At 43.6% G+C, this 22,984-nt stretch overlaps 1 protein-coding gene across 2 annotated transcripts in view; it reads left to right on the plus strand.

Annotated features, from left to right (window-relative positions):
* The first annotated feature begins 7,698 nt into the window (after positions 1-7,698).
* The window catches only part of LOC112215248 (SRSF protein kinase 1), a 29,383-nt gene continuing 14,097 nt past the window's right edge, over positions 7,699-22,984 (plus strand). For both annotated transcript variants that reach the window (XM_024374170.2, XM_042299741.1), the window contains exons 1-9: positions 7,699-7,786; positions 8,442-8,496; positions 16,840-16,973; positions 18,043-18,151; positions 19,940-20,027; positions 20,190-20,384; positions 21,704-21,869; positions 22,011-22,036; positions 22,702-22,942. In XM_024374170.2, the coding sequence (XP_024229938.2) occupies positions 7,774-7,786; positions 8,442-8,496; positions 16,840-16,973; positions 18,043-18,151; positions 19,940-20,027; positions 20,190-20,384; positions 21,704-21,869; positions 22,011-22,036; positions 22,702-22,942 (1,027 nt within the window). In that variant the 5' untranslated portion in view covers positions 7,699-7,773. The remainder of the gene's footprint in view (positions 7,787-8,441; positions 8,497-16,839; positions 16,974-18,042; positions 18,152-19,939; positions 20,028-20,189; positions 20,385-21,703; positions 21,870-22,010; positions 22,037-22,701; positions 22,943-22,984) is intronic.

Raw genomic sequence — 22,984 nt, forward strand, 5'->3', positions numbered from 1 at the left:
GTGCTGCGATAAGGGTTGGCCAATGGGCTATGGTGGATAATAAGGGTTACTGGGCTATGGTGGATCATTTTATATGTGCTGTGATTAGGGTTGGCCATGGGCTATGGTGGATCATTTATATGTGCTCTGATATCATCGACTGCATCCTTATGTAATACATGTATCACTAGCATTTTAACTATGCTGTGATTGGTTGGCCATGGGCTCATGGTGGATCATTATATATGTGCTGGGCGATATCATCTACTGTATCTTGCCTATGGGCTCTGTGGATCACTCATTTATATGTGCTGTACGATAAGGGTTGGCCATGGGCTATGGTGGATCATTTTTTGTGCTGCGATAAGGGTTGGCCATGGGCTATGGTGGATCATTTTTACTGCATTGGTGGGCTATGGTGGGAACTGCGAGAAGGGTTGGCCATGGGCTATGGTGGATCATTTTATATGTGCTAACCATGGCCATGGGTATGTGATCAAATGTGCTGCGATAAGGGTTGATTTGATTGGATCATTTTATATGTGCTGCGATAAGGGTTGGCCATGGGCTATGGTGGATCATTTTATATGTGCTGCGATAAGGGTTGGCCATGGGCTATGGTGGATCATTTTATATGTGCTGCGATAAGGGTTGACCATGGGCTATGGTGGATCATTTTATATGTGCTGCGATAAGGGTTGGCCATGGGCTATGGTGGATCGTTTTATATGTGCTGTGATAAGGGTTGGCCATGGGCTATGGTGGATCATTTTATATGTGCTGCGATAAGGGTTGGCCATGGAGCTATGGTGGATCATTTTATATGTGCTGCGATAAGGGTTGGCCATGGGCTATGGTGGATCATTTTATATGTGCTGCGATAAGGGTTGGCCATGGGCTATGGTGGATCATTTTATATGTGCTGCGATAAGGGTTGGCCATGGGCTATGGTGGATCATTTTATATGTGCTGCGATAAGGGTTGACCATGGGCTATGGTGGATCATTTTATATGTGCTGCGATAAGGGTTGGCCATGGGCTATGGTGGATCGTTTTATATGTGCTGTGATAAGGGTTGGCCATGGGCTATGGTGGATCATTTTAGATTCACTAGTCTCAGAGGATACCAGCAAACTGGAGTAAAGAAAATATTGAAATCTATACATTTTCATGAGATGATTTTGGCATGTAAATATTGTTGTAAATAAATTACCACATTAACATTGATCTCTACACGGTCCACAGATTCACGGTCCACAGATCTCTCAACTCCTACACGCCACAAATACATCTCTACACTGTCCACAGATTGATCTTGTTCAGATTGATCTCTACAGATTGACGGTCCACAGATTGATCTCTACACGGTCCACAGATTGATCTCTACACGGTCCACAGATTGATCGGTCCACAGATTGATCACTGTCCACAGATTGATCTCTACACGGTCCACAGATTGATCTCTACACGGTCCACAGATTGATCTCTACACGGTCCTACACGGTCCACAGATTGATCTCTACACTGCCCACAGATTGATCTCCACACCCCGGCCAACAGATTGATCTCTACACTGTCCACAGATTGATCTCTACACTGTCCACAGATTGATCTCTACACGGTCCACAGATTGATCTCTGATCTCACGGTCCACAGATTGATCTCTACACGGTCCACAGATTGATCTCTACACGGTCCACGGCCAACAGATTGATCTCTCCACACTGTCCACAGATTGATCTCTACACGGTCCACAGATTGATCTCCGGTCCACAGATTGATCTCCACACTCCAGATTGATCCAACAGATTGATCTCTACACGGTCCACAGATTGCGGTCCACAGATTGATCTCTACAGTCCCAGATTGATCCAACGGTCCACAGATTGATCTCTACACGGTCCACAGATTGATCTCTACACGGTCCACAGATTGATCTCTACACGGTCCACAGATTGATCTCTGCACTGTCCACAGATTGATCTCTACACTGTCCACAGATTGATCTCTACACTGCCAACAGATTGATCTCTACACTGTCCACAGATTGATCTCTACTCTGCCGACAGATTGATCTCTACTCTGATTGATCTCCACACCCCGGCCAACAGATTTATCTCACACCCCGGCCAACAGATTGATCTCCACACCCCGGCCAACAGATTGATCTCTACACCCCGGCCAACAGATTTAACTATTTTGAGATGTTGAAACAGGCTATAATGAGGAAATTGAGATGAGGAAATTCTGGTTGTGAAGCAAATTGTTGTATGATATGTGATCTTACATTTAATTTAATAAATACAAAATCCAGATGTATTTTATTGTACTGTGTGTTGTACGTGCTATGTAATGATAATGGTAATATTTATTTATTAAACTAGCCTGAACAGCCGCTAGTGGTCGCTGTTAACCTGTTTATTGACGGTCTGACTGTCTTCCGGTTAAGATTATAAACTAAAGATAGAATATAAACTAATTTGACAGTCACTTCCTTCAATCCAGAAAAAAAGTAGCAATCAAATTAATATAGCTTATCTTTTCAATAAGCTACATTTGATTTTATTCCTTGATTTTATTTTATATAGAAAGCTGCGGATTCAGAAACTGGATTTTGATTGGCTTGCCCAGTCAATTGAGTTTGCCAGCTGAATAGGTTTTCACATCTCCATTCTGCTAGCAGCAGGATTTTATACTGGCAGCACAAACGTGTATTTTATTTCTCAAAATAAGAGTCCCACCTGCAAAAATAAGCTAAACTTTGGAAACATTTTGCACAGCAATGCAACTACCTAGGGAAAATACATATACAAGAATAAATTTAGAAAGTTTACACAAATACTTGTATGTTCAAACCAATGATGTATACTGAACACAAATATAAACGCAATATGTAAAGTGTTGGTCCCATGTTTCATGAGCTAAAATAAAAGATCTCATTCATTTTTGATATGCACAAAAAGCTTATTTCTGTGTACAAATTTGTTTACATTGCTGTTAGTGAACATTTCTCCTTTTCCAAGATAATCCATCCACCAGGTGTGGCATATCAAGAAGCTGATTAAACAGCATGATCATTACATATGTGCACCTTGTGCTGGGGACAATAAAAGGCCACTCTAAAATGTGCCATTTTGTCACACAACACAATACCACAGATCTCTCAAGTTGAGGGAGCATGCAATTGACATGATGATTGCAGCAATGTCCACCAGAGCTGTTGCCAGAGAATTTAATGTTAATTTCTCTAACATAAGGTACCTCCAACGTTGTTTTAGAGAATTTGGCAGTACTCTAACCGGCCTCACAACCGCAGACCACGTGTATGGCGTTGTGTGGGTGAGGGGTTGCTGAAGAGAGTGCCCTATGGAGGCAGTGGGGTTATGGTATGGACAGGCATAAGCTAAGGACAACGAACACAATTGCATTTTATCTGTGTAAATTTGAATGCACATACCGTACCATTCATCCACTGACATCACATCATGTTTCAGCATGATAATGCACAGCCCCATGTCGCAAGGATCTGTACACAATTCATGGAAGCTGAAAATGTCCCACTTCTCCTATGGCCTGCATACTCACCAGACAAGTCACCTTATTGAGCATGATCTGGATCGATGCGTACGACATCGTGTTCCAGTTCCCACCAATATCCAGCACCTTCACTCAGCCATTGAAAAGAAGTGGGACAACATTCCACAGGCCACAATCAACAGTTTGATCAGCTCTATGTGAAGGAGATGTATGTCTCTGCATGAAGCAAATGGTGCTCACACCAAATACTGACTGATTTTCTGATCCATGCTCTTACTTTTTTGTTTTGTTTTGGTATCTCTGAGCAACATATGCATATCTGTATTCCCAGTCATGTGAAATCTTTAGATAAGGGCCTTATTTCAATTGAGTGTTTATATTTTTGTTCAGAGTACATATAAAACCCAGATGACTGATTCTATGTATTGGCCAATGAGAGGCTTTGAAGCCACTGGTCGATCATATTGGCACTCCCCAGTTTAAATGTTTATCTCACATAATATAATTTAAAAGCATGCATTAAGGTGTCTGCAATAGAAAACATTAATGAAGAAATGAAGAAATGTGTGTCAGCATAGTGCCCCCTATCAGTCATCTACTGACCCCTATCAGTCATCTACTGACCCCTATCAGTCATCTACTGACCCCTATCAGTCATCTACTGACACCTATCAGTCATCTAGTGCCCCTATCAGTCATCTAGTGCCCCTATCAGTCATCTACTGACCCCTATCAGTCATCTAGTGCCCCTATCAGTCATCTAGTGCCCCCTATCAGTCATCTACTGACCCCTATCAGTCATCTACTGACCCCTATCAGTCATCTAGTGCCCCTATCAGTCATCTACTGCCCCTATCAGTCATCTAATGCCCCCTACCAGTCATCTAATGCCCCTTATCAGTCATCTAGTGCCCCCTATCAGTCATCTACTGACCCCTATCAGTCATCTAATGCCCCCTACCAGTCATCTAATGCCCCTTATCAGTCATCTAGTGCCCCCTATCAGTCATCTACTGACCCCTATCAGTCATCTAGTGCCCCCATACTCGACTGGCGGTCCGTATCTGGACCAAGAACGGGATCAATACGGATCGTGGGTCCAGACAAATAAATTGTAGGAAATCATATAAACACACAACAACAAAAATTCTCTGCCAACAAGAAGGGTGTAAACAGTTTGGGGTCACATGGGTTGTGAGGTGGGGATTTGTTACTATGCCGATAAATGACAATATCCATCCGGGCCTTTGCCACCTAGGACATTTGTGTGACCGAACCTTATCAAATAGTACTTGAGTACCTCTGATCCAGTGTATATTGTATATAAATCTTGAGTACCTCTGATCCAGTGTATATTGTATATAAATCTTGAGTACCTCTGATCCAGTGTATATTGTATATAAATCTTGAGTACCTCTGATCCAGTGTATATTGTATATAAATCTTGAGTACCTCTGATCCAGTGTATATTGTATATAAATCTTGAGTACCTCTGATCCAGTGTATATTGTATATAAATCTTGAGTACCACTGATCCAGTGTATATTGTATATACATCTTGAGTACCTCTGATCCAGTGTATATTGTATATAGATCTTGAGTACCTCTGATCCAGTGTATATTGTATATAAATCTTGAGTACCTCTGATCCAGTGTATATTGTATATAAATCATTGGTTAAAAGGAGGGGGAGTATGCCATGCTGCTGAATATGTATGAGAGTCCCTCTCAAAACCTAAACATATTTGATTAGTAGAGACCCTACTACTACTACTTTTTTCACCCCACTTTAGCTGAGACGGTAAGGTTTTTCCCCTCTCTAGCCCAATATGTAATACAGTGTATAGAGAGGCACTAACTCCGAACATGGTTCATTGGACAAAACCTGTGGGGAAATGAATGTTTTTTGTTGTTGTTGTAGGATGTTTGGATAAACGCTGCACATAAGGTCTGTGGTAAACACAAACTTGGGAAATCTTAAACGTTTTGTTCTATGAGATAATCTTTATGAGCTAACGTAACTTTTTTGTTCATTTTGAAGCATTTATGGAATCATAAAAAAGCACATAATTGCTTCATAATTTATAAAGGTCATATTACCTGACTGACTCTGTACCGGCACCCCCCTGAAAATACTGTTATTTTTTACTGCTCGTCTTTAATGACTTTTTTACTTTTCTCTCTTATTCTTATTCGTATTTTTTGAAACTGCACTGTTGGTTAGGGGCTCGTAAGTAAGAATTTCACTGTAAGGTCTACACCTGTTGTATTCAGCATTTCACTGTAAGGTCTAAACCTGTTGTATTTGGCGTATGTGACTAATACAATTTGATTTGAAATTTCCTAGAACAAAACGTATAAGAGCTCCCAAGCCTGTGTTAACGTCAAATCTTTCTTTCGCGTTAATCCCAATGCCCTATTCTTTCCCAATTCATTTTCCCCATATGAATGACTGAAAGAACCAGAGGTAACTCTAGGTGTTAGGACTACAAACTGACGAGCTCCATTGGGGGCAATGGAGAGGGCGAAGTTAAAAGCAATGGAGAGGGCAGAGTAAAACGCCAGCAGCAGTCTGTGTGACACAGTCCTCCTAAACAACAAATGATATTTGGTTAGTAGAGACATTACTGAATCATTTCCACCCTACTTGTTGAGACCGATTGTGAGTTTTTTTTTCTCTACAACACAATATCCTTAACATACCAGTCTCAACGTTTGTATTCTTTTCATTATTGGTCTTAAAAAATAACATTTATTTGTTTTGATAAATTACTTATTGCATTTTATTAGCACAATAAAAGTGGCCATTGATTGAATATATATATTTTGAAGCAGTTATAGATGGGTTAGCTGACAACATTACTAAAAGGATGTGCATACTTAAATGGGACAGAAGCATGTGAGTTGTTGTGGTGCTGGTTGGCCAGATACACTACATGACCAAATGTACGTGGACAGCTGCTCGTCGAACATCTCATTCCAAATTCATGGGAATTAATATGGAGTTGGTCCCCCCTCTTTGCTGCTATTACAGACTCCACTCTTCTGGGAAGGCTTTCCACTAGACGTTGGAACATTGCTGCAGGGACTTAATTCCATTCAGCCACAAGAGCATTAGTGAGGTTGGGCACTGATGTTGGGCGATTAGGTCTGGCTTGCAGTCAGCATTCCATTTAATCCCAAAGGTGTTCGATGTAGTTGAGGTCAGGGCTCTGTGCAGGCCAGTCAAGTTCTTCCACATTGATCTCGACAAACCATGTGTGGAAATCGCTTTGTGCACGGGGGCATTGTCATGCTGAAACAGGAAAGGGCCTTCCCCAAACTGTTGAGGAAAAGTTGAAAGCACAGAATTGTCTAGAATGTCATTGTATGCTGTAGCGTTAAGATTCCCTGCACTGGAACTAAGGGGCCCGAACAATGAAAAACAGCCCCATACCATTATTCCTCCTCCACCAAACTTGACAGTTGTCACTATGGATTCGGGTAGGTAGCGTTCTCCTGGCATCTGCCAAACCCAGATTCTTCTGTCGGACTGCCAGATGGTGAAGCGTGATTCATCACAATAGAGAACGCGTTTCCACTGCTCCAGAGTCCAATGACAGTGAGCTTTACACGACTCCAGCTGACACTTGGCATTGCACATGGCGATCTTGGATTTGTGTGCGGCTGCTCGGCCATGGAAACCAATTTCATGAAGCTCCCGACAAACAGTTATTGTGTGCTGAAGTTGCTTCCAGAGGCAGTTTGGAACTCGGTAGTGAGTGTTGCAACCGAGGACAGATGCTTTTTATGCACTACGTACTTCAGCATTCGGCGGTCCCGTTCTGTGAGCTTGTGTGGCCTACCACTTCGTGGCTGAGCCGTTGTTGCTCCTAGACGTTTCCACTTCACAATAACAGCACTTACAGTTGACCAGGCACCTCTAGCAGTGCAGAAATATGATGAACTGACTTGTTGGAAAAGTGGCATCCTAAGACAGTGCGATGTTGAAAGTCAATGAGCTCTTCTGTACAAGCCATTCTACTGCCAATGTTTGTCTATGGAGATGTATTTATGTTTTCAACAAACATTGGAGTCCAAATATAGTTTATATGTTGTCAACAATCCAAGCCAACCCCGTCTGTTTGCCACATAGTTGCGTAAGCGTCGGTTTTGTTGGTGTTGAAACGTGGGCTTTTAATTTGAAGGTTTTCTCATTACATATGCACGTGACGTCATCGTTTGTGCTGTTGGCAGAACGCGAGCTTCCCGACCAACATGGAGAGAAAAGGTAATTGTTATAAAGGCATAAAATACACAATTAATCTGTTTGGTGTTCACATAATATATATGAACAAACGTGATTTTAGTGTCGTATTTAAAGTTACTGTTCATTGTATCGACGTACTCTTTATGTACGAAATGTTTTGTGGAATTGCATGTCCCCTGAACGCACTGGCGCAGCTAGCTAATGCTAACTAAGCTAGTACCATCAACCTGACCCCTTAACTACAATCCATTGATTTTAATGTCATTGCAAACTATGATAAAGTAATTGAGTAAACGTGGACGGAGTCATGTATTTGTTTGTGCGATTGGCATGAGCAGATATTCAGTGAGTGGTGGTTGCACGCTAGTTAGCTGGCCAAACATCGCAGTTGTCTCTTCCTTTTTAAAAGAGGACGTTATTGAATATCTTCAACCAGTAGCTCACTTATGTAAGCTAATGCGACCACAATTTCATTTTGTCTATAGTTAGCTAACAACTGTGGTTAATGTTAGCTGGCTAATAATTAATTTGCTAGTTGGCTCACAGGCCAGCTTTCAGATGTCTAGTAAGCACATAACGTTTCGTCCAGTGAGTCACTACATGGACACAGCGAGATAAATATACTGCTGAAGTGATGGCTACCTAGATATTGAATGCATCTCTTTCATTGCATTAGTTTTAGCTCTTCAAGCGAGGAAGAAGAGGGCAAAAGCGAAGAAGTCCAGCAAGAAGTGAGTCATTCTGCAATGCACAAACATACTGGCCAACAAACATGTGTCTAATGACCTAGTCATTTGTTGTTGTTTTTTTTACCAAGGCGTTGAATCAGCTCGAGGCCCAAAGGTCCAGTTTCCGTGGTGTGCTAAAAAGTACTGACTTGACTGGACGTTGTGGTCTGTGACAGTCACATTACTACTAGACTACACGTGCTGTCCACTCCAGATTTGCACAGCAAACTGTTCCGATTTTTGCAATAGCCATCCGTTTTTCTACCACACACCATAACACCTAGTTCATTATTTATTTAGGTTGAATTACAGTTCTGTGTGAAACTCTCCACACCCCTTCCACAGTCTTCACATTTTGCTGCCTTAAAATAAAAAGTGATTACATTCAAATTTTCCCCCAATTGATCTATACAACCTATTCCACTTAGGAATACAAAATGAGGTTTTATTGATTGTCTTCACATCCCATAGTTAATACTTGGTGAAGCACCTTTTGGCAGCTGTGAATTGTTTTGAATACTAATCTACCGACCTTGCACAACTGTTAGGGTAACATACTGTATATCCATTGTTTTTGTAAAAATTCCTCACTCAGTCAATCTGGTTGGGAATCATTGATGGACAGCAATTGTCAAACCTGGTCTCCGAGTATTTTTTTAAAAGCAGATTTAAGTCAGGAAGGAGACTGGAACATTCAGGAACACAACACCTCTTAGTTCAACCATTACTATGAGGGAGAATATGGTGTTGGGATAAAAAAAAAATGTTTTTTTATTTTACCTTTATTTAACCAGGTAGGCAAGTTGAGAACAAGTTCTCATTTACAATTGTGACCTGGCCAAGATAAAGCAAAGCAGTTTGACAGATACAACGACACAGAGTTACACATGGAGTAAAACAAACATACAGTCAATAATACAGTATAAACAAGTCTATATACAATGTGAGCAAATGAGGTGAGAAGGGAGGTAAAGGCAAAAAAGGCCATGGTGGCAAAGTAAATACAATATAGCAAGTAAAACACTGGAATGGTAGTTTTGCAATGGAAGAATGTGCAAAGTAGAAATAAAAATAATGGGGTGCAAAGGAGCAAAATAAATTAAAATTAAATACAGTTGGGAAAGAGGTAGTTGTTTGGGCTAAATTATAGGTGGGCTATGTACAGGTGCAGTAATCTGTGAGCTGCTCTGACAGTTGGTGCTTAAAGCTAGTGAGGGAGATAAGTGTTTCCAGTTTCAGAGATTTTTGTAGTTCGTTCCAGTCATTGGCAGCAGAGAACTGGAAGGAGAGGCGGCCAAAGAAAGAATTGGTTTTTGGGGTGACTAGAGAGATATACCTGCTGGAGCGTGTGCTACAGGTGGGAGATGCTATGGTGACCAGCGAGCTGAGATAAGGGGGGACTTTACCTAGCAGGGTCTTGTAGATGACATGGAGCCAGTGGGTTTGGCGACGAGTATGAAGCGAGGGCCAGCCAACGAGAGCGTACAGGTCGCAATGGTGGGTAGTATATGGGGCTTTGGTGACAAAACGGATTGCACTGTGATAGACTGCATCCAATTTGTTGAGTAGGGTATTGGAGGCTATTTTGTAAATGACATGGCCAAAGTGGAGGATTGGTAGGATGGTCAGTTTTACAAGGGTATGTTTGGCAGCATGAGTGAAGGGTGCTTTGTTGCGAAATAGGAAGCCAATTCTAGATTTAACTTTGGATTGGAGATGTTTGATATGGGTCTGGAAGGAGAGTTTACAGTCTAACCATACACCTAAGTATTTGTAGTTGTCCACGTATTCTAAGTCAGAGCCGTCCAGAGTAGTGATGTTGGACAGGCGGGTAGGTGCAGGTAGCGATCGGTTGAAGAGCATGCATTTAGTTTTACTTGTATTTAAGAGCAATTGGAGGCCACGGAAGGAGAGTTGTATGGCATTGAAGCTTGCCAGGAGGGTTGTTAACAGTGTCCAAAGAAGGGCCGGAAGTATACAGAATGGTGTCGTCTGCGAACTGAAGGTCTGAGGTTATCCTAGGCTGGTGAGTCTGAGGTTATCCTAGGCTGGTGAGTCTGAGGTTATCCTAGGCTGGTGAGATCCTATATGTTTTGTTCTGATTATATGAGTCAGATCTCCTATGCTTGTTTACCACAGGCCTTATTTTCAGTGTTTGTAAAAAATTAAAATAAACATTAATTTCCCCATTGGCTTTGACCAACGAACTATGGCTGAGTTGTTGCCTTGAAAAAGACGCCATTACTATTACTCTCTCTTCTTACATGCCAAAGACACAGCCTACGCCTCTCCTCTTTCCAAGAGGGGTTGAGGGTTCCTGTTTTCATGACACTGACCAGGTGGATCCAGGTGAAAGCTATGATCCCTTATTGATGTCACTTGTTAAATCCACTTCAATCAGTGTAGATGAAGGGGAGGAGACAGGTTAAATAAGGATTTTTAAGCTTTGAGATTAATTGTTCGTGTGTGCCATTCAGCGGGGCGTTGTTGGTGCCAGGCGCACCGGTTTGTGTCAACCCTATATTAAGGTGTTCTTAATGTTTTGTGTACACAGTGTATGTGATGTTATAGACAATGCAGTGCATGCTTTGTGTGAAGTTTCTGAGAAGACTTTGAATGGCACCTGTCCTTTTGGTTTCCATAGCAGCAGTTGATTCATTACAGGCTTTGAGTGTTTGAACTATATGGCCTCTGGCGTATCTATTCTCTGTAGGCAGGAGGAATGCAGCGTGTCTATTCTCTGTAGGCAGGAGGAATACGGCGTGTCTATTCTCTGGAGGCAGGAGGAATGCAGCGTGTCTATTCTCTGTAGGCAGGGGGAATGCAGCGTGTCTATTCTCTGGAGGCAGGAGGAATGCGGCGTGTCTATTCTCTGGAGGCAGGAGGAATGCGGCGTGTCTATTCTCTGGAGGCAGGAGGAATGCGGCGTGTCTATTCTCTGGAGGCAGGAGGAATGCGGCGTGTCTATTCTCTGGAGGCAGGAGGAATGCGGCGTGTCTATTCTCTGGAGGCAGGAGGACGGCGTGTCTATTCTCTGGAGGCAGGAGGAATACGGCGTGTCTATTCTCTGGAGGCAGGAGGAATACGGCGTGTCTATTCTCTGTAGGCAGGAGGAATACGGCGTGTCTATTCTCTAGGCAGGAGGAATACGGCGTGTCTATTCTCTGTAGGCAGGAGGAATACGGCGTGTCTATTCTCTGTAGGCAGGAGGAATACGGCGTGTCTATTCTCTGGAGGCAGGAGGAATGCGGCGTATCTGGAAATGTCACTATGTAAATATTGATATTATTAGCTCATGACATCACACCTGTGTGTGGTTGTGACTATGACCACGGCACACCCAAGTCAGATATGGGTGTCTGAAGCCATACAGCAGGGCCACTCCTGGGGGTCTGAAGCCATACAGCAGGGCCACTCCTGGGGGTCTGAAGCCATACAGCAGGGCCACTCCTGGGGGTCTGAAGCCATACAGCAGGGCCACTCCTGGGGGTCTGAAGCCATACAGCAGGGCCACTCCTGGGGGTCTGAAGCCATACAGCAGGGCCACTCCTGGGGGTCTGAATCCATACAGCAGGGCCACTCCTGGGGGTCTGAATCCATACAGCAGGGCCACTCCTGGGGGTCTGAATCCATACAGCAGGGCCACTCCTGGGGGTCTGAATCCATACAAGCAGGGCCACTCCTGGGGGTCTGAATGTTTTTGTTTTGTTTCCATCTGACAGCTACTTGTACTCAGTTAATTTGTTAATTGGTGTCCCAGGTCTACAGTAAACCAGTCCCTAATTATATATCACAAGATTTAAAGCGACCAGAAGTAACTGGGTCAGATTAAAGCATCCCACGACAGGTACACAGTGTGGTACACATGTTGGTGACTCTTGGCCCTGTCCAGAATGACATTATACCTCAAGTAATCCTACAACACCCATAATGAATATTGTGAATGATGTACAGTATTTTAGTAAATCCTGTTTAGGGTTGCAAAGGGTCGGAAACTTCCTGGTAAATTTGTGGTATTTTTCGGGGAGTTTTCCCATGGGAAGTTAAGCCCGGGAATTCTGGGAATTTTGCGTAAATTCATCAAAAAAAGTTAGCTTATAACAGTGAACCTTTTTTTGTGGGATACACGTAAGGCAATTCTAGGTCTTGTGGCATATTTTGGTTAAACTATCCCCAATTCAATGGAATTGCAACCCTCTGCATGTACAGCTGATTCTCAAGATCTTGCCCACTAATGAGATGTTATTGAGCCCACACTACTATACTGTCTGAGCCAAGGACTACATGCTTTCTGGTAAATTTTGATTACAATACTGGGTGGGGTGAATATATTTTATGACATGCATGATTTTTTTGTTAACTAGTAAATAGTAGCCTACAGCAAAGTGAGTTGAAATCATTTTTAACTTGTTGACAATTTCTGCTTGTTAGTTTTTGCTACCATGTGGGGTTTTGCTTGCTTGAGCCTGCTAGCTGAGGAGTGTTAATTCACCTGTTTCCATGCATGTTTAATTTTTTTCTAATCTTTACAGGAAAATGCCACGGGCACTATCTGGTGTGTGGAGACATTTCACTGCAGCTAATGTAGAAGGAAAAGCTGTGTACATTTGCAAATACTGTGCCAAATTATATGTGAAGAATGCAACAAAGATACAGAATCATCTGGCCAAGTGCATAAAGTTCCCTCAGCGCTCAACAAGCAACCTCTGACAAAAGTCCCTCTTCTTCTATTCGAGGTGAAAATGAGCATCCTGTCTGGTGCAGAGATCAACAAGGCCTATGGTGTCATCACTACCGCGTGTCGCCACGATCTGGACGAGGGAAAGGTTCTTGGCAGTCTGGAAAAGTACACTTCTAAGCAAGGGCTTTGGGATGGAGATGCAATATGGCAGTCGTGCCAACATTTCTCGTCAGCCACCTGGTGGAAGGGACTTTGTGGATCTGAAGCTCTTTCCCCTGTTGCCTCCATCATCCTCCAAATCCCACCAACATCAGCCGCCTCAGAGCGCAACTGGTCCTTGCCTGGGAACACACACACCAAATTATGCAACAGGCGGACCAATACAAAAGTTTACAAAATGGTGGCCATCTGGGCAAATTTGAGGCTTTTTGAACCTGACAACGAGCCATCCTCAACAAGGTGGGAAAGTGACAGTGAAGATGAGGCCTCATAGTCTGATGTTCAAGAGGTGGACATTGAGGAGGTCCAGGGAGAAGACATGGAAGCCTGAGAAGAAGACAACCAAAGCTTTAGTTTCTAGACTATCATTTTACAGATGTATGTTGAAAACGATTTTGGGTAGATGTGATGGATCATTCAATATTCCCTTTGTTGTTCAGTAAAATCATCCCATGAAGAGTCAACTCATTTAATTAGTTACTAAATTATATATATTTTTCTATTAGAAGGATTTAATCATTTGCAATTGTCTACTTGTGATAAGGTAAAATGTTTTGTTTCTGTCTCCATATGATACGGTAAATATCTACATTTTAAATCGTATTAATATTAATTTGCATATATTTCTGTTAAGTTCCCATATATTCCTGTTTAATTACCATGGAAAGTTTCCTTCTCCTGAATGTTCCCCAAAATGTGCAGCCCTTGTCCTATTATAGAAAGGATGAAGATGGTTGTGGTTTATCCCCAACAGCCAAGCCGACCCACACTATGCCATCACACATTGCAGACGTCCTATGTTATGTAATGCCTATCTGCTGTGCTGCTATATTTATAGCAGCAGGAGAACGATGAAGTTCGCAGCATGGGTTAACTGAAGCGTGACATTATGGATGGTGGAAATGCCCGGCCCATTAAGGCATTATCAGAGCTTATGGCAGTTTCTGCACCCAGAACAACACAGCCTAGTCTCGGCTGCACCCAGAACAACACAGCCTAGTCTCCTCTGCACCCAGAACAACACAGCCTAGTCTCCTCTGCACCCAGAACAACACAGCCTAGTCTCCTCTGCACCCAGAACAACACAGCCTAGTCTCGGCTGCACCCAGAACAACACAGCCTAGTCTCGGCTGCACCCAGAACAACACAGCCTAGTCTCGGCTGCACCCAGAACAACACAGCCTAGAGTTCTGGCAAATACTTTTTGAATTTTTCTAACAATGGATATCCTCACTGCAGTCATCCTATGTATGTGAATAACTTGAGTTTATTTTGAGACCAGTAAGGCAGTTAGCTGGCTGTCACTGCTTTGGGATGTCTTGAAGGGAAAGGGCAACAGTCCTGTATCAAATGTCAGTGTAAATGCCAAGGCAAGTCACTCATCTCTAGGGGGAAAAGTTTGTCATCCATGGGAAAATGTTTATTTTTATGAAAAGGGATGGTTAGAATTTAATACTGCAATTTAGCGTGCGAGACGATGTTAAAATGCGATAATCGATAATGATATTTTATTATTTTACTGTAGTTACTTGCATCACTCATACTAGACTGTCCTCCGGGCAGCCAGCCCACCCCAGGGGGACAGGGTCCCAGCAGCAACCTGAAACAGGGGCCTCTATGTTCTAAAAACAGTGCTTTCAGAAAGTTTTCATACCCCTTGTCTTATTTCATGTTTTGTTGTTACAGCCCGAATTCAGAATTGATTATGTAGATTTTTTTTTCTTTCTCTCTCGCCTATCTAAACACACAATAATCCATAATGACCAAGTCAAAGCATGTTTTTAGAAATATTAGACAATGTATTGAACATTGAAATACAGAAATCTCATTTGCATAAGTATTCACACCCCTTGACTCAATACTTTGTAGAAGCACCTTTGGTGCCGATTTATAGCTTTGAGCCGTCTTGGGTATGTCTGTCAGTTTTGAGTCATCTTGATTTGGGGATTTTCTCAAGCTCTGTTAAGTTCAATGTGGCGCAGCGGTGAACAGCAATCTTCAATCTTTCCACAGATTTTCAATGGCATTCAAGTCTGGGCTTTGGCTGGGCCACTCAAGGACTTTCACATTCTTGTTCTGAAGCCATTCCAACATTGCTTTGGGTCATTGTCCTGTTGGAACGTAAAATCTTCGCCCCAGCCTGTCGTTGGCACTCTGAAGCAAGTCATCATCAACGATTTGCCTGTATTTGGTTCCATTCATTGTTCCCTCTATCCTTACCAGTCTCCCAGTCCCCGATGCTGAAAAGCATCCCCATAGCATGATGCTGCCACCACCATGCTTCATGTAGGGGTGGTGTTAGATGGGTGACGAGCTGTCCCTGGTTTTCTCCAGACGTGGCGATTTGCATTCAGGCCAAAGTCCCATTTTTTATTTCTCATTACACCATAATCTTTATGCTCGAAGTCTCTCACGTGCCTAATTGCAAACTCCAAGCATGCTGTCATGTACCATTTTTCTCAGGAGTGGCGTCCGTCTGGCCACTCTCCCTTATATCCCAGATGGATGAAGTGCTGTAGAGACTGTTGTCCTTCTGGAAGGTTCTCCCACCTCAGCCTAGGAACTCTGTAGTTCTGTCTGAGTGGTCATTGTGTTCTTGGTCACCTCCCTGACCAAGGTCCTTCTTGCCCTGTTGCGTAGTTTGGTCAGATGGCCGGCTCTAATCAGAGTCTGTGTAGTTAGATATTTTTTTATATTCCCCAATGATGGAGACCACTGCGCTCTTGGAAACTTACAACCATATAGACTCTTAAAACCCCTTCCCCAGGTATGCCTCATCACTATTCTATTCATTTATTTTATTTAACCTTTATTAAACTAGGCAAGTCGGTTAAAAACAAATTCTTATTTACAATGGCGGCCTAGGAACAGTGGGTTAACTGCCTTGTTAAGGGGCAGAACGACAGATTTCTTTTTACCTTGTCAGCTCGGGGATTTGATCTAGCAACTTTTCCGTTACTGGCCCAACGCTTTAACCCAAGGCTACCTGCTACCCCTATCTATCTCAGAGATCTACGGACAAATCCTTGGATTTGTGTTGCTTTTTATATTACGTCCAAACAATTGAATTGGCTACAGGTGGACTTCAATCAAGTTGTAACGACGTCTCAAGAATGATCAAACGAAGTTGGATGCACCGGAGCTCAAATTTGGAGTGGCCTAGCAAAGGGGTGTGAATACTTATGTAAATTTGATTTCTGTATTTTATTTTCAGTATGTTTGCGAAATTGTCTAAACATGTTTTCAATTTGTCATTACGGAGTATTGTGTGTTGTTTTGTGTGTAGGTGGGTGTGTTGTATTGTGTGTAGGTGGGTGAAAAGTATATTTAATCAATTTTAAATTCAGGCTGTAACACAATGTGGAATAAGTCAGGGGGTATGAATACTTTCTGAAGGCACTATGTTCTGTTATTATACCGTGATAATATTCATGTGTGTCTTCCAGGCATCCTGCCCACCCCAGGGGTACAGCAGCCCAGCAGCCCCAGCCAGAGGCCTCTCCCCAGGAGCCTGAGGAGCCTGAGGAGATCCTAGGCTCTGATGACGAGGAGCAGGAAGACCCCAACGACTACTGCAAAGGTGAGTTGCCCTTATATACACTCGATGTCATAGAGGTCTTCCAGGAAGTACCCCCAGACTACACTCGGTTGCCACGGAACTCGGATCCACTCGGTTGCCACGGAACTCGGATCCACTCGGTTGCCACGGAACTCGGATCCACTCGGTTGCCACGGAACTCGGATCCACTCGGTTGCACGGAACTCGGATCTGGGTGAAAATAAGTGAAATACCGACAGTATCCAAAATGTATATTTATTAGTTCCAAAACTTAAATTCAAATTTCACACATTTACATTTTAATAAAATAGAAGCTGATATAAAAGATCCCAGAAATGTTCTCTATGCACAAAAAGCTTAATTTTCTTATTTTGTGTATAAATTTGTTTAGATCCCTGTTAGTGAACATTTCTCCTTTGCAAAGATAATCCATCTACCTGACAGGTGTGGCATATCAAGAAGCTGATTAAACAGCCTGATCAATACACCGATGAACCTTGCTGGGGACAATAAAAGGCCACCCTAAAATGTGTAGTTTTGTCACATGACACAATGCCACAGATGTCTCGGGTTTTGAGGGAGCATGCAGTTGGCATGCTGACTGCAGGAATGTCCACCAGAGATGTTGACTTCTCTACCATAAGCTGCCTTAAAAAATCGCTTTAGAGAATTTGGCAGTATGTCCAACCCGCCTCACAACGTGCAGCTGATGATACTGAGGAGCATTTCTGTCTGTAATAAAGTTCTTTTTGTGGGGGAAAAACAAATTCTGATTGGCTGGGCTTGGCTCCCCAGTGGGTGGGCCTGGCTCCTTAGTGGGTGAGCCTATTGCCACCCATGGCTGTACCCCTGCCCAGTCATGTGAAATCCATAGATTAGGGCCTAATTTATTTATTTCAATTAACTGATTTCCTTACATGTACTGTAACTCAGTAAAATTGTTGAAATTATTGCATGTTAATGTTTTAGTTCAGTGTGTGTGTGTGTGTGTGTGTGTGTGTGTAATATATATTATTAGTCATAATAACAAAATAATGAATGTTGAACTTGCTTTTCTTCTGTCGCCATTCTCCCTCTCCTGTTTGTCTAGGTGGCTACCACCATGTAAAGATAGGAGACCTGTTCAATGGGAGGTACCATGTGATCAGGAAGCTGGGCTGGGGACACTTCTCCACTGTGTGGCTGGCCTGGGACATACAGTAAGAGCTTCTTCTCCTCTTTCTCTCTGTTAACACACATGCAAAGGTGGATGTTTTCTTTGAGCACATTTTGAAATGGCACTGTATTGGCTCACAGCCATACAGTGGGGCAAAAAAAGTATTTAGTCAGCCACCAATTGTGCAAGTTCTCCCACTTAAAAATATGAGAGAGGCCTGTAATTTTCATCATAGGTACACTTCAACTATGACAGACAAAATGAGAAAAAAATCCAGAAAATCACATTGTAGGATTTTTTAAATGAATTTATTTGCAAATTATGGTGGAAAATAAACTTTTGTTATTGACCAAATACTTATCTCAATACTTTGTTATATACCCTTTGTTGGCAATGACAGAGGTAAAACGTTTTCTGTAAGTCTTCACAGGGTTTTCACACACTGTTGCTGGTATTTTGGCCTATTCCTCCATGCAGATTTCCTCTAGAGCAGTGATGTTTTGGGGCTGTTGCTGGGCAACACAGACTTTCAACTCCCTCCAAAGATTTTCTATGGGGTTGAGATCTGGAGACTGGCTAGACCACTCCAGGACCTTGAAATGCTTCTTATGAAGCAACTCCTTCGTTGCCCGGGCGGTGTGTTTGGGATCATTGTCATGCTGAAAGACCCAGCCAAGTTTCATCTTCAATGCCCTTGCTGATGGAAGGAGGTTTTCACTCAAAATCTCACGATACATGGCCCCATTCATTCTGTCCTTTACACGGATCAGTCGTCCTGGTACCTTTGCAGAAAAACAGCCCCAAAGCATGATGTTTCCACCCCCATGCTTCACAGTAGGTATGGTGTTCTTTGGATGCTACTCAGCATTCTTTGTCCTCCAAACACGACGAGTTGAGTTTTTACCAAAAAGTTATATTTTGGTTTCATCTGACCATATGACATTCTCCCAATCTTCTTCTGGATCATCCAAATGCTCTCTAGCAAACTTCAGACTGGCCTGGACATGTACTGGCTTAAGCAGGGGGACACGTCTGGCACTGCAGGATTTGAGTCCCTGGCGGCGTAGTGTGTTACTGATGGTAGGCTTTGTTACTTTGGTCCCAGCTCTCTGCAGGTCATTCACTAGGTCCCCCGTGTGGTTCTGGGATTTTTGCTCACCGTTCTTGTGATCATTTTGACCCCACGGGGTGAGATCTTGCGTGGAGCCCCAGATCGAGGGAGATTATCAGTGGTCTTGTATGTCTTCCATTTCCTAATAATTGCTCCCACAGTTGATTTCTTCAAACCAAGCTGCTTACCTATTGCAGATTCAGTCTTCCCAGCCTGGTGCAGGTCTACAATTTTGTTTCTGGTGTCCTTTGACAGCTCTTTGGTCTTGGCCATAGTGGAGTTTGGAGTGTGACTGTTTGAGGTTGTGGACAGGTCTTTTATACTGATAACAAGTTCAAACAGGTGCCATTAATACAGGTAACCAGTGGAGGACAGAGGAGCCTCTTTAAAGAAGTTACCGGTCTGTGAGAGCCAGAAATCTTGCTTGTTTGTATTTGACCAAATACTTATTTTCCACCATAATTTGCAAATAAATTCATTAAAAATCCTAATGTGATTTTCTGGATTTTTTTGTTCTAATTTTGTCTGTCATAGTTGAAGTGTACCTATGATGAAAATTACAGGCCTCATCTTTTTAAGTGGGAGAACTTGCACAATTGGTGGCTGACTAAATACTTTTTTGCCCCACTGTAAGTATTGGGCTATATAAGGAATAGGGTGCATTTGGGACAGAGAGACTGTCTTCTGTGTCAGCTTGACTGACTTGACAGTCTGTTGTAGGGTGAAGCGGTTTGTGGCTATGAAGGTTGTGAAGAGTGCAGAGCATTACACCGAGACAGCCGTGGATGAGATCAAACTGCTCAGATCTGTGAGTACTACCCTAACAGTACTACCCTAACAGTAATTTATACCCAACATAACATCAGGCATGTTTTCATCTGTAAAATGCCTCCTTTATTCTCCTCTATTTTCCTTTCAGACACATTTGTTCTGATAAATTAGTTTTTTTTACCCTGGCTTTGCTTCGTAGGTGAGAAACACGGACCCTGACGATCCCAAGAGGGAGATGGTGGTTCAGCTACTGGATGACTTCAAGATCTCCGGTGTCAACGGGACTCATGTGTGCATGGTGTTTGAGGTGCTGGGGCACCACCTTCTGAAGTGGATCATCAAGTCCAACTACCAGGGCCTTCCTTTGCCCTGCGTCAAGAGCATCATACGCCAGGTAACTTGTACCAAGAGCAACACGTGGCGGGTAACTTGTACCAAGAGCAACACGTGACGGGTAACTAGTACCAAGAGCAACACGTGACGGGTAACTAGTACCAAGAGCAACATACGCCGGGTAACTAGTACCAAGAGCAACATACGCCAGGTAACTAGTACCAAGAGCAACACGTGGCGGGTAACTAGTACCAAGAGCAACACGCGACGGGTAACTAGTACCAAGAGCAACACGCGACGGGTAACTAGTACCAAGAGCAACACGCGACGGGTAACTAGTACCAAGAGCAACACGCGACGGGTAACTAGTACCAAGAGCAACACGCGACGGGTAACTAGTACCAAGAGCAACACGCGACGGGTAACTAGTACCAAGAGCAACACGCGACGGGTAACTAGTACCAAGAGCAACACGCGACGGGTAACTAGTACCAAGAGCAACACGCGACGGGTAACTAGTACCAAGAGCAACACGCGACGGGTAACTAGTACCAAGAGCAACACGCGACGGGTAACTAGTACCAAGAGCAACACGCGACTGGTAACTAGTACCAAGAGCAACACGCGACGGGTAACTAGTACCAAGAGCAACACGCGACGGGTAACTAGTACCAAGAGCAACACGCGACGGGTAACTAGTACCAAGAGCAACACGCGACGGGTAGCTAGTAGCAACACGCGGCGGGTAGCTAGTAGCAACACGCGGCGGGTAGCTAGTAGCAACACGCGGCGGGTAGCTAGTAGCAACACGCGGCGGGTAGCTAGTAGCAACACGCGGCGGGTAGCTAGTAGCAACACGCGGCGGGTAGCTAGTAGCAACACGCGGCGGGTAGCTAGTAGCAACACGCGGCGGGTAGCTAGTAGCAACACGCGGCGGGTAGCTAGTAGCAACACGCGGCGGGTAGCTAGTAGCAACACGCGGCGGGTAGCTAGTAGCAACACGCGGCGGGTAGCTAGTAGCAACACGCGGCGGGTAGCTAGTAGCAACACGCGGCGGGTAGCTAGTAGCAACACGCGGCGGGTAGCTAGTAGCAACACGCGGCGGGTAGCTAGTAGCAACACGCGGCGGGTAGCTAGTAGCAACACGCGGCGGGTAGCTAGTAGCAACACGCGGCGGGTAGCTAGTCGAATCCACATGTATTTAAACAATGTGTGATGAGACATTGTTTCCCCCCATAAGTGTTTGTGGATGTTTGAAGGTTTTACTTGCCATATCTGATATGTGGTTGTTTTATCTTCCTTTAATTGAATGCAGTGAACGTAAATCACGCTGGATAAGAGCGTCTGCTAAATGACTCAAATGTTATTTATGTTATTCAGGTTCTCCAAGGCCTGGACTACCTTCACACCAAGTGTGAGATCATCCACACTGACATCAAGCCAGAGAACATCCTGCTGACGGTGAATGAGCCTTATGTGAGGAGGCTGGCCGCAGAGGCTACAGAGTGGCAGAAAGCAGGGGCTCCCCCTCCCTCAGGGTCCGCAGGTAGGGGCTATACACACAGTACACACTGAGTACTGTGATGCAGTGCCCTACTTCCAGTTTATTGGGAGGCCCTGCTTTTTCTGGGTTTGGGCACAAGGTTATTATTGGTTTGTATTCTTACTTGGCTCTGTCTCTTTTCAGTCAGCACAGCACCAGCTCCAAAAGCAGTAAGTTGTCTCTGCTTGAGATTTGTTTGTTGTTACTAAACCCCTGTTGTTGTTACTAAACCCCTGTTGTTGTTACTAAACCCCTGTTGTTGTTACTAAACCCCTGTTGTTGTTACTAAACCCCTGTTGTTGTTACTAAACCCCTGTTGTTGTTACTAAACCCCTGTTGTTGTTACTAAACCCCTGTTGTTGTTACTAAACCCCTGTTGTTGTTACTAAACCCCTGTTGTTACTAAACCCCTGTTGTTACTAAACTCCTGTTGTTGTTACTAAACCCCTGTTGTTGTTACTAAACCCCTGTTGTTGTTACTAAACCCCTGTTGTTGTTACTAAACCCCTGTTGCTGTTACTAAACCCCTGTTGTTACTAAACCCCTGTTGCTGTTACTAAACCCCTGTTGCTGTTACTAAACCCCTGTTGTTGTTACTAAACCCCTGTTGTTGTTACTGAACCGCTGTTGTTGTTACTGAACCGCTGTCGTTGCTGTTACTAAACCCCTGTTGCTGTTACTAAACCCCTGTTGCTGTTACTAAACCCCTGTTGTTGTTACTAAACCCCTGTTGTTGTTACTGAACCGCTGTCGTTGCTGTTACTAAACCCCTGTTGCTGTTACTAAACCCCTGGTGTGTTCTGTCTGGCTCACTGTTTGTCTTGCTCTTCTCCAGGTGGCCAAAATGTCCAAGAACAAGAAGAAGAAGTTAAAGAAGAAGCAGAAGCGTCAGGCGGAGCTATTGGAGAAGTGCATTCTGGATCTGGAGGAGATGGAGAAGGCTCCGGGGAGGGGAGATGAGGAGGATGAAGATGAAGAGGACCCAGAGTCTCCAGTCTCTTCCAAACAGCAGCGGACATATTGTGCTCCTCTCAGACAGGTTTCCTTACAGGAGATAGCCAGCCAAGACACAACCGGTGAGTGTCTGGAATTCAACTCATTACAAATGCATTGTCTCT

The sequence above is a fragment of the Oncorhynchus tshawytscha genome, linkage group LG16 (genome assembly GCF_018296145.1).
Source record: "Oncorhynchus tshawytscha isolate Ot180627B linkage group LG16, Otsh_v2.0, whole genome shotgun sequence".
In the NCBI taxonomy this organism is placed as follows: domain Eukaryota; kingdom Metazoa; phylum Chordata; class Actinopteri; order Salmoniformes; family Salmonidae; genus Oncorhynchus; species Oncorhynchus tshawytscha.